Here is a 17,227-nt window from a genome sequence, read left to right as displayed (position 1 = left end):
TGAACTTGGCCTCAAAGTTGCTTGTAATGCAGTTTCCTAAATGGAGGTCACTCTCCTCATAAGCCCAACCCTCACCTATGCTTTCTTGAGGACTGCTGTGGACTTGGGCCCACGTTGACTGTGAAGGGAAATCCTACAAGGTGGCCATTTGTATGGGCCTCTCTGATGACTTTCTTAGGGGAAATTAATTCCCTCACAGGGAATTACAGACCTAAGAGGTTTGCACCGAACATCTTTTGATATTTGTTACACATGTAAGATTACAGCTCAGGTTGACTTTCATTGGTGTATCCTAACATAGGCTAGGTTCAATTATTTTCTTTCCTTTTTAAATTTTTTTTTTGCTAGAAAATCAGTACCAGGGATGGCTCAGTGGTTAAGAGCACTGACTGATCTCCCAGAGGTCCTGAGTTCAATTCCCAGCAACCACATGGTGGCTCACAACCATCTGTAATGAGATCTGATGCCCTCTGCTGGTGTGTCTGAAGACAGCGACAGTGTACTCAACCATAAATAAATACATCTTTAAAAACAAAAGAAAAGAAAACCAGTACCAAATTCAAGCAAGAATGATTTTTTTCCTCCCTACGTGTTCAAATAGCCATGACTTTTCATTTTAAACTTAAACATTGATAAGCCTTAGTTAAAACCAGATAATAGCTACACTCTGCACTGTAACTTAACCAAAGTAAAAGCTTCCCAAAGCTACACTGTGCCCTGGTGTTGGGGGTGCGTAGGGGGTGTTCCTCGGCACAGCTAATTTCACCGGGGATGCATCTCTGTGTTTGCAGGAGGGGAACACGGCCTTACACTTGGCTGCGATGCACGGCCACAGCCCAGTGGTGCAGGTGCTACTCACTCAGTGGTCAGAAGTAAATGAGACCAATGAGGTACGCGGACATGCGCATTCCAGCTGGGCGTAGGACTTAAGGGGCAGGACTGGCGGTGCTTTCTAGAAAGAACCGGAAATCCAAGGCGTGCCACTCGTATAAAATGCTGAAGAGTCCTGGTTTTTTTTTTTGTTTTGTTTTGTTTTTGTTTTTTGGTTTTCTTTTCTGTTTTCCTTGCAAGTATTCTTAGACAGGACATTTGTTAATTCCCTCAAAAGCCGTTTGCAAGAATAAGAGAGGAGTGAATGATACCAAAGAACGCTGTCTTCCAGACACACAGGAGCCTGTGGCACAGCACAGGGCCTGCACGGATTCAAGACAGATGGGGGTCCCAGCATTGAGAGGGAGAAGTGTACCCAAGCCTCCAGCTCTAACCGAGGGGCTGTCTCCAACCGACAACTGCTTGCAAAGGAAAAACAAGTTGTCTCCAGTTGTGTCTCACTGGACATAAAGCCACACTTAAGGGTAGATCCCACTCTGAGCAGTAGATGGCCAACACAAAACAGCTATTGTTTTTTTTTTTTTTTTAACAAAATCTCAACCATTCAATTTTACCAAAGATGACTCAGGAGTCAGGGGGCGAAAGTCTGCTAGTTCTGAGAGGCAGAGAAAGCACCCAGCTGACCTTCCTCCTTAGCCAATGTCCCAAAAGAAAAGCGCGCCTTCTCCACACTGTCTCCCAAACCCTTCCAATGGAATGTTCCTCCCTTCTACTTCCTGTGCGCCTACCTCCCTGACTTCCTCTCATTCTCTATGCTTTTTCCCTATGCTAACTCCCTGTCAACTGGTTGCTGGCTCTACCTCTTGACCTATGGTTGACTTTATTTAATCCTGTTTACAACAAACAGAAAGCTCTTGGATTAAAGGTGTCTGCTAGGAGTAAGCCACACCAAGATTAGAAACAGGTTTTTCCAGTAAACAGCACAGTCTCCAGTTTTACAGTGTGACCGAACATCCTGCAACAAAACTCCATAAATTGGGTTTTTTTGCTCATGTGGTGGTTTTTTTTTTAATTAATTAATTAATTAATTAATTTTTTTTTTGTCTCATGTGGTTTTGTTTGAATATTTTTTGTCTGACTGGTTTTTGCTTGTATATTATGGTTTCAGATTTTTGTGGCTTTATGGGTTTTGTTTGTGTGTTTCTTTGTTTTTTTTTTTGTTTGTTTTTTTATTCTGCTTTTTGTTTGTTTGCCTGTTCCTTCTCTAGAGAGGGAGGTAGGGAGGGAGGGAGGGAGAGAGACAGAAAGAGAGGGGGGGAACATGGGGTGGGTGAGTTGAGAGAACATCTAGGAAGAGTTGAAGGATGAGAACCTGTGATCAGAGTATATTGCACAAATAAAATTGCTTTTCAATTAAAAAAAAACAAGAAAAAGCCATTTGTTTTCAGATTAAATATGTGTTTTTACACTAAAGGACAAGAAAGGCATGGGGGAAAACATATGGTGTTGGGCTACATTCGATTATAGCTATATATTCAGTGTGCCGTGTAAATCTATTTCAGAAACCAAAGCCTTCACGTAGTAGGTGATCTGCTGTCTCATGCTATTCCAATGGACTTTGGCAGAGAGAGTTGGCTTTTGTTGTTGTTGTTGGTGGTGGTGGTGGTGGTGGTTGTTTTTTCTGGTGTGTGTGTCTCAACACATACACACCTGCATAAACGATACGGTGTGTCATGGGGACTGACCTGGTCAGGAGGACAAAAGGCTAGCTGGGCTGAGTAGGCTAAGACAGGTAGATGATGAAAGGCTCTGGCCACCAGATACTTGGTTTTCTTGTCTACAAGATGAGGATAGCATGAATCCTGCCCTGCTAGGATTGTCATGTGATTTGACTGTACCAGAGTGTATATGGTCTTGGCAGTATTTGTTGGCATGTAAATGCTAAGTAGTGCTAATGACAACAACAAAAAGATTCGTGCATAAATGATATTGAAAGTATGCTGTTTGTCAAAGTATTTTTTATTCCATGCCAAGGGGAAATTAATTTTAACTTCCTTTCCCTTTTGTCAGAATGGAGAAACCCCATTCATGTTGGCTGTTGTGGGAGGTCATGAAGAATGCAGTCGAGTGCTCCTGGCAGGAGGAAGTGACGTCAACATTCCAAACAAAGTAGGAATCTGGGCTGCGGTCAATCATACAGTGGCACAATGACTTAGAATATTTTTTTTGGAACTCTGGTCCTTAATGGACGGATTGATGGAATTTTATAGAATTAAAATCTTAGTATGCGTTCTTTTCATAAGAATTAATGCTCACAAAGATAGCCTCTATTAGTGTCTCTTCGGAAGCAATGCCGTTTTTCCCCAATTCATTTCGGGAAGGCTGAAAATGAGACAGAAGGAGCAAGACCCAGTTACAGTAGGTGACATTCTCACTCCTCTTGTTGACAGCAAATACTAAAGAAGAAAAGAGTTTGCTGTGTGAGCTCCATGGGTCATCTTGGGCCTGAAGAAGGCAGGATGCCGTCTGCCTCTAAATATAAAATACTTCTGTATTTAATCATGGTGCTAACACACTTTAAAACTTTCAAGCTGATGTCTTAGTTATTGCTGTGAAGAGACACTGTGAACAAGGCAGTTTATAAAAGAAAGCATTTAGTTGGGGCTTGCTTATAGTTTCAGAGAGTGAGTCCATGACCGTCATGGTAGGGAGCACGGCAGCAGGCAGGTATGGTGCTGGAGCAGTAGCTAAGCTTACATCCTGATCTACACAGCAGGAAAACTAAGAATGGGCCTGGCACGCCCTTTGACACACCTCCTCCAACAAGGCTACACCTACTAGTCCTTTCTAAAAAGTCCATCCATTGGGAACCAAACATTCAAATATATGGGCTCATGGGGGCCATTCTTATTTAAACCACCACAACCACATTACTAGCTTTTTTTTTTTTTTTTTTTTTTGGTTCTTTTTTTCGGAGCTGGGGACCGAACCCAGGGCCTTGCGCTTCCTAGGTAAGCGCTCTACCACTGAGCTAAATCCCCAGCCCCACTAGCTTTTTTATAACAAGAATCTATAATCTAGAATGAGCAAGAGTCTAATCATATCATAATGGCTATGCAGAGGTTCAAACGCATGCTGGTAGCTGTGTCTTCAGACAGGCACCACATTTTTCTGGTTCATATTAAATTGCAATGAAAATAACTTACGACAGAAAATTCAAATGGTACCTAAAAGAGTAGGTAATAAAAAAGTGTCTTTCTCCAACTCTACAGTTCATTTCTGCTCCACGGAACTCAGGTCTTTGTAGTTTACTTAGCCTCCTAGGAAGTTTCCATGCATTTGGAATGGGTGACTTCACTGAGCATTCAGGAACAGTAGCACTCTCTCTGGTTTGTGCTGCTCTGCACTTTTTTAAAAATTTTTTAAAAAATTTTATTATGTATACAGCATTCCACCTGCATGTACACCTGCAGGCCAGAAGAGAGCATTGGATACCATTACAGATGGTTGTGAGCCACCATGTGGTTGCTGGGAATTGAACTCAGGACCTCTGGAAGAGCAGACAGTGCTCTTAACCACTGAGCCATCTCTCCAGCCCTGCACTTTCTTTTTATTTTAATCTTTGTATGAACACAAGGTGCGAACAGTTCCTTTACAAAAGGTACAGGGCCCCAAACAATAAGATCTTCTACCCTTGTATACTGCTGCTGTGAGTAGATGCTTCCAAAAAACAATTTGTTACTGTCTTTTCTGTCATGATGGAAAATTATAATAAGAGAATAATCTAAAAGGAGGGAAAGAAAATCTAGGTCCTTCCTTAACATAGATGCTGATGTTGCTATCGATGGCCAGAGAAGCCATACAACCTGTAAGTGCCATGAATAGCAAGAGGTAGCCAGATAAGAGTTTGGCGAATGTGTTGAATGGAAAAAAATATGTCGCCATTAAAAATCGCAATGCACAAACCTGGGTGTAGAAACAACATCCCTACACATAAAATGAAACAAGTCTTAAGAAATTATAATGGAAAATATGACAAACATTTTTACAAAATATGTAAAATGTATACTGTAGACCACTAATCAAAAGTAGTGTAATAAATGCTAATAATAGTTAGATTTACATAGACATTGACAAGTATCTTAAGAGGGAGTATAAATCAAAAATAGTCATGGGTTGGGGATTTAGCTCAGCGGTAGAGCGCTTGCCTAGGAAGCGCAAGGCCCTGGGTTCGGTCCCCAGCTCCGAAAAAAAGAACCAAAAAAAAAAAAAATAGTCATGTACTTCTCAGTGATGTTGCAAGGTTACTGATGCAACGAACAAACACAGAGTAAGCATGAGTGGCTGCAGCCAGATGTGACAGCAGCAGCCCACACAGCACTCATGATTGCTGCTGTGGAAGCTGTGTCTCAAGATATCTGTAAATACAATGTATCTTTCAGTCACCTCCTGCAAACACAGAGTAAGAATTCAGAGTGTGTCAGCTGCAGAGATGGTTCCCGAGTTAAGAGTACTCGCTGGCTGCTCTTCCAGAGGATTCTAGTTCAGTTCCCAGCACCCACATCTTGCAATTTACAGCCATCTGAAACTCCAGTTTTAGGGGTATTCTACCCTTGCCTCCACAGGCACCCACAGGCAGACATACTTTTATACTTATACCCAATTAAACATAGTAAAATTAAATCCTTAAAAAAAAGAGAGATAAAGAGTTCTGGATGTGGAAATCTGCCGCGTCCCCCAAGACCATCCACTCCATGTCCTCGGGATGCCCTCCCTGCTGAGCAGGGCTCTGAGGCTCACTCCTTGGTCTGAACCTCATAGTTTCTACATTAGCTTATTCTGCCTTTGCCGGGATTTAGCTTTGCGGTGGTTTTCACATGAGCAAGCTCACATCTCCCTGTCTAGGAGAGCAGACTCCCACTATCCCCCATCTTTGAGTAAGAGGCTCAGCTGGTGGAAGTTGCCAGAAGGTCACATCCAGCTCCTACTTGAGCACTTGTTTGAATAGGTTTGTTTCTCCCAAGTCACTGAGGAGTTTAATCTCCAGTGCCTGAGGTAGCAGTGCCAAGGGCAGAGAGGTAGTCAGTCCAACCGTGGTATTTGAGGTACAGCCTTCGGAAGGTGAGTAGTTCGTTAGGGTGGAGCCCCATGATTGACTGAGCATATCCTGGTAAGTTTATGAGAAGAGGAAAAAGACCCTGTGGACGCAGATGCATACCATAGCATTGTGATATGGTGCAGCCTACAGTACTGCCCCTGAGCCCACTCCATGAGATATGGACTTCTTTTTACACAACTGAGAAAAGTAAGCCTCGTTTCCTTATAAATTAGTACCTCAAGTATTTTGTGATAGTAATGAAAACTTAATACAAGTTCTAGAGGTTTTGGCCTTTGTTCACTAACATAGTTCCTAGACAAATAATCCCAGCACTCATTATAGTCCAGAACCGTTCCCACTTATCCTGAGGAAGACTCCCAGGAAATAACGAGTGTGGTGGCCAGCGCAGCAGCACACATGATCGAAGGTGGTTTGGACGTCATTTTGCTTTTACACCTGTAGAGATGCGTTCAGTCATACAAATGCCTTTACCTTGCTGACACCAACCTCTGGCCTCTAGAAAGTGGCTTCTGCGTTCTCTTGTACCTCCCTGTTGCTAAGGAGAGAAGGGACACAGCTGAATCATTTCCGAGGAGATAATTGGAGCAGGACTATGGATTTGGCTGTAAGCGGTCTTCCTCCATTTGTGCTAGATGGAGAGACTGCCCAGCATGGGCCATGGGCTCTCTTTAGCATTGTGTCAGGTGCCACAGGCCATAGAATGACTTTCGTAGACTTTAAAAACTCAAGCTTCTGGAGCCTTACATCACATCTAATTAAATGTATTTAAATACCCCTACCCTTATAATACACACACACACACACACACACACACACACACACACACACACACACACACATATATATATATATATATATATATATATATATATATATATATATCCACCATTACTCTAAGTGGGTTTTTAATTTTTATTTTTAATCATTTGGCTGCAGTAAACTTCATCTAATTTTTTACATGATTGATTTCTTAGAACACTGTGTATATACTTGGGAATTTTCAGGAGGTTAAAAAAAAGGAAAACTGTAAGTCATTTACAAATGTAATGAATATTTTATGATATTACATTTAACAATCAATGAAGTAGGAACGTGTCAATTAAATATTTATTCACTTCAATTTTGAGGCTTTCTTTTGGTACCTTGAAACTAGTAATTAGTATCTTTTTCTTAAGTTTCACATATTTCTAGGGGCTGGAGAGGTGGCTCAGAAGAACACGGGCTGCTCTTCCAGAGGACTGGTGTTTGATTCTTAACACCCACAGAGTGGCTCCTAACTGTCTGTGGCTCCAGTTCCAGGGGATCTGGTCTCCATGGGGACCAGGGATAAACCTAGAGTACAGGCATACATACAGGCAAAACACACATACACAGGAAAGGAGATAGCTGCACCTCTCTTTTTTTTTTTTTTTTTTAATTTTATTTTTCGGAGCTGGGGACCAAACCCAGGGCCTTGTGCTTGCTAGGCAAGTGCTCTACCGCTGAGCTAAATCCCCAACCCCTGCACCTCTCTTTATTTCCCACAAACCTATAGGACATGAACATTGTGCCTGTGTGGGTGGGTGGAAGTTTACAAAGCCCTACAGTTTCTACCTGAGGACACTGGCTTTGAGTTCTTCAGACATTACTTTCAAATCAGAAACCTAAATCGGTGGATGCCTCTGTCATTCTGATCTCAGTCTGAATGTCACCGTACCCCAACATGTATTCTTGGTCATTCAATACAAAATAGCTGCCCGGCCAGCCTGTTCTGCCTTGTTTTTATTTGTTTTGTTTTGAGTTGGGATTTCTCTGCGTAACCCTGACTGTCCTGGAACTAGGTCTCTAGACCAGGCTGGCCTGAAACTCACAGAGGTCCAAACCTGCCTCTACCTCACAAGTGTTAGGATTAAAGGTGATTGCCACCATGCCTGGTTCCAGTTGGCTCTTTAAGTTTACATTGTAGCTGACAACAACCAGCCAAGAATAATAACACCAAGAATCTGTCGATTAGAGTTCACTCTAAAGTTATTGATATATCAACTACCAGTCCCCCAAGCCATGGATCAATAATGCGTTGTCTACCCTACTGGCATCTCATATCAGGTATCTAGTAGATATGCTTACAAATATATCCTCCTGACACGGTTTGTCACACAATGAGTGCTCAGTCATGATTGTGGAATGAATAGAGTGCTATTTATTTCTCCATCATTACTGTGGCTTAAAAGAAAGAGGTGGGAGGATATTACAGGAAGAACGGGGAATCTCATGTTCAGAGACACCCATATCTTAGTCCAATAAACCCGTGAATGTGTGGCTATGTGGCAAACTCGGCTCATTACTATGAGATTATCCTGGGTTATGTGATCATAAGCGTCTGTTAAAGTGAGGAAGGAAACAGGAAGGATCAACTAAATACCACTGGATTTTGAAGATGGAGAGAAGGGGTCATGAGTCAATGTATTTAGGCCTCTGGGAAACCAGTTCTCCCGGCAGCCTTCAGAATAGAACTTGGATCAATGAGACCCACATCAGACTTCCTGACCTTTAGAACTTCCTGATGATACTTTAAAAGCATTTTTTTAAATGATTGACCAGTTAATGTTAACAACTAATCTTTTAAAAAATATTTACTTTTAAAATATTCACCTTCCGTCCCGATCACAGCCTCCCTTCCTTCTCTCCATCCAGTTCTACCCTTTCAAATCCTTCCCCCATTACCCCCTCCAGACCAAGCTGCACATTTGCCACAAACCAGATTTGGTTTTAGGACACTAAGTTTGTGGCATTAAAGAAAACAAATATGGGTGGTTATACTGCTTCTGCAGATGGAGAGAAACAGGCCTGTACTCACTACCCTTCCAAACCAGGCCACACAGCCTTTCACATCCGCTTAAGTCATGGATCAGGCACTCCCATGACCCTCTGCTCAGATTATCTATTGCTTCACGACCAACAAGCAAACCTCTGCGGCTTAAAGCCCCAGTGTGGTAATATCTCTCATGGTGTGCCATCTCAATGTACAAGAGAGTCTCTAAGGATTAAATTTATGGACAGTGCAATGTTGTAGAAGGACATGTGTATAACCTATAAGCTTGTTCGAGGACATATTGGCCAAAGGACATTCTTAAGGTCATTACTTAAGATGTTTGAAATAAAATTGTTGGCCCTCTGGATCAATAGCAAGAGTCTCAGGTCCACAGTTAAACAAGAAGTTGTTAGGCAGATGTCCTTGCAGGAGTAATATTTTTTTTAAGATTTATTTTTAACTTTTACATGTGTGTATATGAGTGTGCGTTGACATGATACATACGTGTAAGTGCAACTGCACACAGATGTCGTAGGCACTGGGAACCAAACTCAAATGCTCTGCCAGAGCAGAACATGCCCTCAAGTGCTGTGCCATTTTTCCCCCCAGCTTCCGGGGTTATTTTTTCCAGTAGTCTCAGTTCCTTTTGTGTAAGAGTGTTGTCCCGAGAGTCTTTTGTGCATAGTTCTTGTGGTGATTTGAAAGAGAATGATTCCATAGGTTCATATATTTGAATACTTAGTCCCCAGGTGGCAGAACTGTTTGGGAAGGATTGGGAGGTGTGGCTTGTCATAAGAGGTGTGACATTAAAAGCCCATACCTTTCCCAGTTATCTTTCTGCCTCGTGGCTGTTGCCTCGACACGTAAGCCCTCAGCTACTGCTTCTGTCTACCTGCTGCCATGAGCTCTGATTCGATGGCCAGTGACTCGCCTTCTGAAGCCCTAAGTCAATAAACTCTTCTCTGAGTTGCCTTCGTAACAGTGTCTTGTCACAGCAACAGAGAGGATGGCAGCTCTCATCATTAGTTACACGTACATCAGACCCCTCTCTTAGAATCCCCTGGTATGACTTATTCATTTATTTGGACTGATCAAAAGGAAGTCTATTTTGATTCCGAAAACTTTCACAGTGGGTCGATCTGAGGTAATCCTTCCTCCAGTGTGTTTACACGATTGCGGTGAGAGGTTGACTAGGGGTTTGGTCATGTACAGTTTTATTTGAACTAGATATCCAAGACGGCGCCCTCACTTCCTTGGAAACTGATGGCAGCTGGAAGGTCAACTGGAGCATCAGCAAGTGGCCTCTATGTAAGGGTCACCTGTGGATAGCTTGGTAGCTGGCCCCAAGAGAATCAAAAGCAGGAAGGGAAGGGGTGGAAGCTGCTGGGCTATCTAGGGGCCCTGCCTGGGACCAACTCTATCATTTCTGCCATATTCATTGGCCAAAGCAGCTGCAGGTCCACTTAGACTCAAGGGAGTAAAGAAATGAGTCCTAGCTGTTGGTAGAGGAATGGTAAGTAGGTAAGTCAGGGGATACTAACTAGCCACTTGGAGGGAAGCAGTTGTCAAAAATGCCCTTATACAGAGGACCCGAATGCATTTTATGGCAACCTTATAATCAACCGTTACTAAGGCATTGGCTTGTATTGTCATCAATTCTCATGTTAGGCTGCTTGGAGACTGACTGGAGGCTAACCAAGAGGAGGGCACAATTTTGAGCTGAGGACCACTTGGCTCTGGCACTAAGTGAAGATACTTAGACCCCAGGGGGCAGTACAAGTGAGTGATTGAGAGTTGTGAAATGAGTTGGGCAAAAGGGACACTTTGCATAGGTGGAATTCCTATGAATTGAAGCCATTCCTGGCAAAGAAGGGGAGAGCCTGGGATAAACAGAGGCAGAGGCCAGAAACCACCGAGGTTGTTTGTCGGTTCTGTTTTGTTTTGTTTTGTGTGTGTGTGTGTGTGTGTGTGTGTGTGTTTTGTTTTGTTTTTTGTTTTTTGAGGCCAATGTCAATCACCTAACTCAAGTAAAGGATTTGCTGGAGACCACAGTGGTAAACTCGATTCTGGAAGCAGGAATTTAACTGACATGTGCCTGAGTCATAATGTCTCAGTGTCTTAGGTTAGGCTGCTGAGGAGGAGGGGGAGGAAGAGGGGGAGGAGGAGGAAGACGACGACGACAAAGCTGGGTGACTTAAGCAGCAAGCATTTATTTCTCGTCGTCGTTGGAGATTGGAATCAAAGCCTGGGTAGTAACAGTGTCCGGTTCTCCCAGCTTCCCTGGTAACCATTTGTTGGGCCTTCCCATGCCTAGAAAGGAACCCTGGCCTTTCTTACATGGCAGGAACACTTTCATGAGGGCTCCACTCCCACAACGTCACCTCGTCCTGACGTCACCACGTCCCGGCGTCACCACGTCCTGACGTCACCACTTCCACATCTCAGCCCATTAGGATGAGTTTTGAAGACGCAGCCAGGCCCTATGACGTGGCAGTAGAAGACACTTTGGAATGATAGACTTTAGGTTGATCAGAAACACGTTGCGTTTCCTTCTTTAAATCGTTGTACTGTTTTGTTGTATATAGTTTACCGAATACCAAACACCAAACAATAATGGAACCCACCCCTCCCCCATCTGTTCATTGCAGCTCAACATCAGTGCTTTGCAGACAGCGACCCGGAACGGCCACACATCTCTCGTCAACTTTCTTCTCAGTGAGAACGCTGATTCGCAGCAGCAGAAGGAAGTGAGTCTAATCAATACAGGCTTGGGTGCTGGGCCCGTGAAGCTGGTTATGCAAGTGCCCCTGGCAGACACACACCGCCGCCGCCCGGGATGAGATATTTCACAAGGAAGGGATTCTTTTGGGGGGAACATTGGCTTTTTTTGTTTTAAATCTTAATCATGAGAAATAAAATCCAAGCGTTAAATTTTAGAAAGTCTCTGAAATCCCTGCACAAAACAAAATCTTTGTTTTTAAAACAGTCAGGTTGGCTACAGCAAGTCTCAGGTGTCTGGAGGTGCCTTGACTCCGGTAGGAATCTCATCTGTCTGGGAAATGCCCGCTTCCGCAGCGGCTGCCGCCACTTCGGGATGTTAAGAAAATGGATTGTTCCCCGTCTCAGAATGATCTTGTGGGGTTTTTTTTGTTTGTTTTTTTTCAAAGTCAATCCTTTTTTACTGATTTTTTTTCTGAAGTTTAAATTGGCTTTGGCAGAACAAACACAAGCCCTCTGTGCTGGAATCTGACAAGAAAAACCCCTCTCTCTCTCCCACTGTATTTTCCTCTCTTCTGTGAATATTATTTCCTCTGGTTGTGCCAAGCCATTTCTATTTATGGCACTGACTTGAAAGGAGGGATATGACCGGAGCCATGCCTGATAAGATTTTAAGAGCGTGGACTTAGAGGGATTGGCTCTGTGCTTACCTAACTCAGATCAAGGAGGCTTCTTCATGCTCTGGAGAAGCTGGGCCCCAGCAAGGCGGGTGGCCCTGGCCAGACTACTGACCACTTCGCTCTTGCTTTGTGCTTTGAGGGAGAAGCTGATTTCTAAGCAGAGGAGACCTCCACGGAGACTCACAGTGCCACCTTGTCCCCTGGCTCCCTCTCAGACAGCCTTTCACACAGCCTTTCCTGCCCCTCATTGCGTGTCCATTCTGCAAAGGGAGAACTCTGGGAAGCCTGTGCTCAAACCCTGTCTTTGTCTCTTCCCTGTTACTAATGGAGTTACTGATCTATTTGTGTATAAAGTAGGGGATATAATGCCCAACTCCTAGGGTTATCATCAGTGACATGGCTTTTAAGAGCACTTATTTAACCGTTGTTCTCTGCTTGGTTTTGAGCCAGAGTCATATTGTGTAGCCTAAGCTAGCCCGAAATTCCCTACAGAGCCTTGAATGGCCGGCCACTTGAGATTGTCTTTCCTCAAGAGTGCTTGGATTGCAGACCTGGCCCACTACACCCGCTTAGCCTAGTGCTTGTTTGTTTTTGGTTCTTCAAGGTTTCTCCCTGTGTAGCTCTGGCTGTCCTGGAACGTACTCTTGGAGATCAGGCTGGGCTTGAACTCAGAGATTTGCTTACCTCTGCCTCCTAAGCGCTGGGATTAAAGGCGTGTGCCACCACCCAGTAGTTAACCTAGTGTTTAAAGCAGGATAAATTTAGGGCACTGAGTGTGCTATAAGTACCATGTGAGGATGTGTGGAGTGTGCCTGATGCTTATTCCCAACATGGTTTATCCCAAGCACCTAGCCTCCCTTACATCTCTGTCCTGCTTCTCTATTCTGTTTCCAGCAACTCTGCCACCAGTACTGGGCTGCACAGTCTCATTGCATTTCAGGCCGTCACTCACCCCTGTTGCATGCCCCTCCTACCTCTCCCCTTCCTCAACTTCCTGCCCCTCACGTCTGTCCTGTCTGCTTTGCACATTGCTTCTTTTCCAGTCCTGAGCTACCTTCTCTCCTCCCAGAGAGCTCCACAAACCTGTGTAGCTGGGTGGAGGTGAGGTGGCAGGGACATTTGAGACAGGGTATGGTGATGGACTTTGGGTCTGATGGTCTGACTTAGAGAGGGAAGGGAAGGGAGGAAGGGAGAGGGGTCAGGAGGTCCAGGTGGGGTGAGGTGAAGAAGGTGACTGTCTAGTAAAAGGAGGGGATGAAGGAACAGGCTGTTGAGACTAGTCACAGCCCACCCTGGGTAGACTTCTCAAAGGAGGCCTGAGGCCCAAGTAAGCAGGAACAGCGGCCTTGCCAGGGATCTAGAGAACTTAGTGTAGCTCACATCTGGTCAGGAAATGCTATATATACATTTCCTCCTCTGTAGCCACTCCTTTTGTCCTGTGGCTCCCTGAAGGCTTGGAGAAGTCATCAGTTGAGGCTTCTTAACACTTCCTTATCTGTGACCAAGCTCAGCTGTCATTTCTTCAAGGAAGTCTTTTCTAGCTTCCAGAAGGGTCAGCCCTCCCTCGACACACACACCGCCCCAGCACCTTTGACATTTCCTCTAAATTACTTAAACCTTAAAACTAAATACCCGAGTCACTTTATTGAAAAAGATAAATCTCTAGCCCCTGAAAAAAATGGTCCTTAGTAGGTGCTTGTTGTGTATGCCCAGAATGACAGGCAACCTGCGGATGGTGGTGATGGCTCAGGGCTTCTTGTGGATCCGACACTGGGTGGACTGGTATAACTCTCAGAGATCAGGGCTTTGAATCCTGAAGCCAGATGCTTTTCTTTCTGCAGACTAAGGAGCCCCCTCTTCACTTAGCAGTCATCAACAACCGTCCCGCAGTTGTGGATAGCCTGTTAAGTGCTCAGCATGATGTTGACGCCTTAGATCAGGTAAGCAGGCTGGAGCATGGGCACTCTGCTCTTATGTTTCACCGTGAAATTTCCAGGTTTCAACACAGTGTGTCAGCAGGAAGTCCTGTTTAGGTTGGAGGTGCTTAAAACGATTCTTGGGGAGGGGGGGTGGCACGTGTCTCTTTTTCATTAGTTCTGTAACCTCTCTGCTGTCCCCACACTGCTGCTTTTTGCAGAGGCAAAGATTCTGTGCGTAGGTAATCAAGTTGTTCATTTTTGGCTAGAGCTTTCGATAAACGATACCAAAGCAAGTTGCCAGAAACTCTTAAATCAAAAGCCACACCTACAGTGTGAAAGGTTGTCCTTGGCTAGGAGCTGGTCCCCATGAGAAGGAAGCTTTGTTTCCACATCAAGTATCTTTCTACACCAGAAGGCAAAAGAGACCAATTAGAATTAAAACAAATAAAAAGATTACCAGGTAGTCAATGAACTGGGACGGAATCAAATGCCCTATAAAAGCCACCTGTCACGCCTGGAGATGGAGGTGGTGGAGCAGCCAGCAGTGGGTGGTTGATTGTCCCTCTCTGCCCCTCTGCCTCTGGTGTAGCCTCTTCCAGGGGCAGTGGGAAGCCTTGGGGGCTGGGGTGGGGAGTCACACGCAGCCTCTGAGTTGCCTCTCTTCCAGGCTGTCTCTGATTATGCCCTCTAGATTAGGAAAAGCCGTTGTGCAGGAGCACACCTGTCCCAGCCTCCACTGTGGCCATTTCCTTATCTGTTGAAACAGCATGACTGGTTCCCTTCAGGTTTTTTCCAGCTCAAGCCTCTTGGTTAATTTTTGACCAGAGCAAGGAGACTTACGGCTCTCTGTTCCTCCCTCCTCCCTCTTCTGTGTCACACCAGCCCACAAGTTGGGAGCAGACCTCACTGGTTATTAAAAGCGTTTGAATATTCAAACTTACTAATGCTTCAAATCTTTTTCACATAGACAAAGCCTTGTGTTCGTTCACATATGATTTTGGCTTCTCCAGAACTGGCTTGATCCACTCGAGGGGAGGAGTGCCAGTTACACAACTTGGCCACATTGGTTCAAACTTAAGTTACATCAGTAATGTACATACAAAAGTAATAGGATTTATATTTTTCACATAAGGTATATAAGTATGGTTTTAGAAAGCAAATGTTCATTTGGCCCCACCGAAGAGAGGCAGCTTTTGTTTTGCTGTTTCCTGTGTTCTCGACTGAGAGCGGTATGTCAAAGCATGCGTTTGTTGACACAGCACACTTGTGCTGGTTGGTGTAGACAGCCTTTCCATGGGCTTGTTGGTTCTTGTGCTGGGTGATAAGCCCTCAGAGAGGCACACTGCCACCTGCTGGCGGCCTTTTCTAGGTGCTGTCTGATGACTTGGCTTTGCCTTTTTTGGTAGGAAGAGACCTCCTGCTTCAAGCTACTGTGTAGCACTTGACTCAGGGACGTGGCTTTCTCTGCCTGGTGGAGCAGTGGGTCTGGTCACATTCAAGGTTCCTGCCTGTGCAGATGTCTTCACACCAGTCCTTTCTGTAGGAGGTCAGGGCGATGATCCTCCGTTTACGTGGACTGCACTTTTATCTTCTTCATAGAAAGAGATGACTCTCCCAAGAAATTCAGTCCTTTACTTCTTACTACATAACAACGTAGAAAATGGGAAAAAAAAGAGTAAAAAAAGGCAATAAAATAAACTTTAGTCACCCCCATCTTTAATATCACTTTTAATAGTATCAATGCATTTTTTCTCGTTTTCCGTGAGTTTATAAATTAAGCTTAGCCAGCTAGAGTGTCTCCTAAAGCTTTTTAAAAATCAACTTGTTTTTATCTCAAGTGCGTTGGTGTTTTGCCTGCATGTATGTCTGTGCGAGGGTGTAGGATTCCCAGGAACTGAAGTTACAGTTGCGAGCTTGTGGGTGTTGGGAATTGAACCAGCATCCTTTGGGAGATCAGCTAGTGCTCTTAACCGCTGAGCCATCTCTCCAGATCCCTCCTAAAGCTAATATTATGCCATAAATAGTTTTTCCCTTTCAGAAATCTTTGAAGCCATTTTATTATGGTGAAATGCATATGACATTAGTTACCATTTAAACTGTGTTTAAGTGTATAGTTCTGTGACATCACAGAGCTTCTCATTTCTTGATCCCTAGGCCTAGAGAATGCCACCCTTCCAGTCTATGAATTTCACTACTCTAGGCACTTTGCACTGAAAGAAAACTTTTGCGACAAGATCTCATTACACTTCTCAGATGGGCCTCAAACTCCTGGGCTCAAGAAGTCCTTCTGCCCTGGTCTCCCTGCGGCTGGAACTACAGATCCATGACCACACTTAATTCCAAACTTGATTTAATAGTTACCAAGTATTCCTATATATTTAATATATAGTTTATATATGTCTCATCACAACTCACTGTATGAGAGGGGGCACAGTAAAGAAACTGCTGATGTGACCACTCCAAACTAGGGGGAGGGATTTTATTGTGTGTGTGTGTGTGTGTGTGTGTGTGTGAGAGAGAGAGAGAGAGAGAGAGAGAGAGAGAGAGAGAGAGAGAGAGAAGAACATCATGAGGCACCTGGAAGAATCTAGAGCAGAGGGAAGAGAAAGCAGATTGGACATGGCCAGGGCCATCTGTGAGAGAGCATGAGAGCAAACTGGGGAGAACAGTGGACAGCCAGGGAGCAGAGAAGAGCTGAACCAGAGGACAGAGCACGGACAGCAAGGGGGAGGGGGAGGGCAAGGGAAGAAGGAGGGAGAGGACCAAGGTGTGGGGGTAATCATGTGGATTCTTTTTTTTTTTTAAGAATTATTTATTTATTTTAGGTATAGGATACATTGTACCTGCCTTCAGACACACCAGAAGAGGGCATCAGATCTCATTGCAGATGGTTGTGAGCCACATGTGGTCGCTGGGAATTGAACTCAGGACCTCTGGAAGAGCAGCCAGTGCTCTTAACCACTGAGCCATCTCTCCAGCCCATCATGGGGATTCTAAGGAGTACATGTAGCTGAGGGGAAGAGGGTGTGGAAAGGGCCAGGATCTGTATAACAGGTACTTGTGACACTGGGGGAGCCTAGAGGCCAGGTGGGCTTTGATATGCTGATAGGTGCCCCTGGTAGCCCTGTGTCCCTTCTGTCTGAGATGAGGGAAAGGACTCCTATGGTAG

The 17,227-nt window shown here is 44.5% G+C and overlaps 1 protein-coding gene across 5 annotated transcripts in view; it reads left to right on the top strand.

The window, feature by feature from the left end:
• The window catches only part of Ankdd1b (ankyrin repeat and death domain containing 1B), a 63,991-nt gene that overhangs the window by 27,872 nt on the left and 18,892 nt on the right, over positions 1-17,227 (top strand). For all 5 annotated transcript variants that reach the window (XM_008760686.4, XM_039103459.2, XM_039103462.2 and 2 more), the window contains 4 exons: positions 792-890; positions 2,902-3,000; positions 11,390-11,488; positions 13,981-14,079. In XM_008760686.4, the coding sequence (XP_008758908.1) occupies positions 792-890; positions 2,902-3,000; positions 11,390-11,488; positions 13,981-14,079 (396 nt within the window). The remainder of the gene's footprint in view (positions 1-791; positions 891-2,901; positions 3,001-11,389; positions 11,489-13,980; positions 14,080-17,227) is intronic.

Source organism: Rattus norvegicus, chromosome 2, assembly GCF_036323735.1.
Source record: "Rattus norvegicus strain BN/NHsdMcwi chromosome 2, GRCr8, whole genome shotgun sequence".
NCBI lineage: Eukaryota > Metazoa > Chordata > Mammalia > Rodentia > Muridae > Rattus > Rattus norvegicus.
The sequence above is the reverse complement of the archived record's forward strand: the minus strand, read 5'-3'. Positions and strand labels throughout refer to the sequence as shown.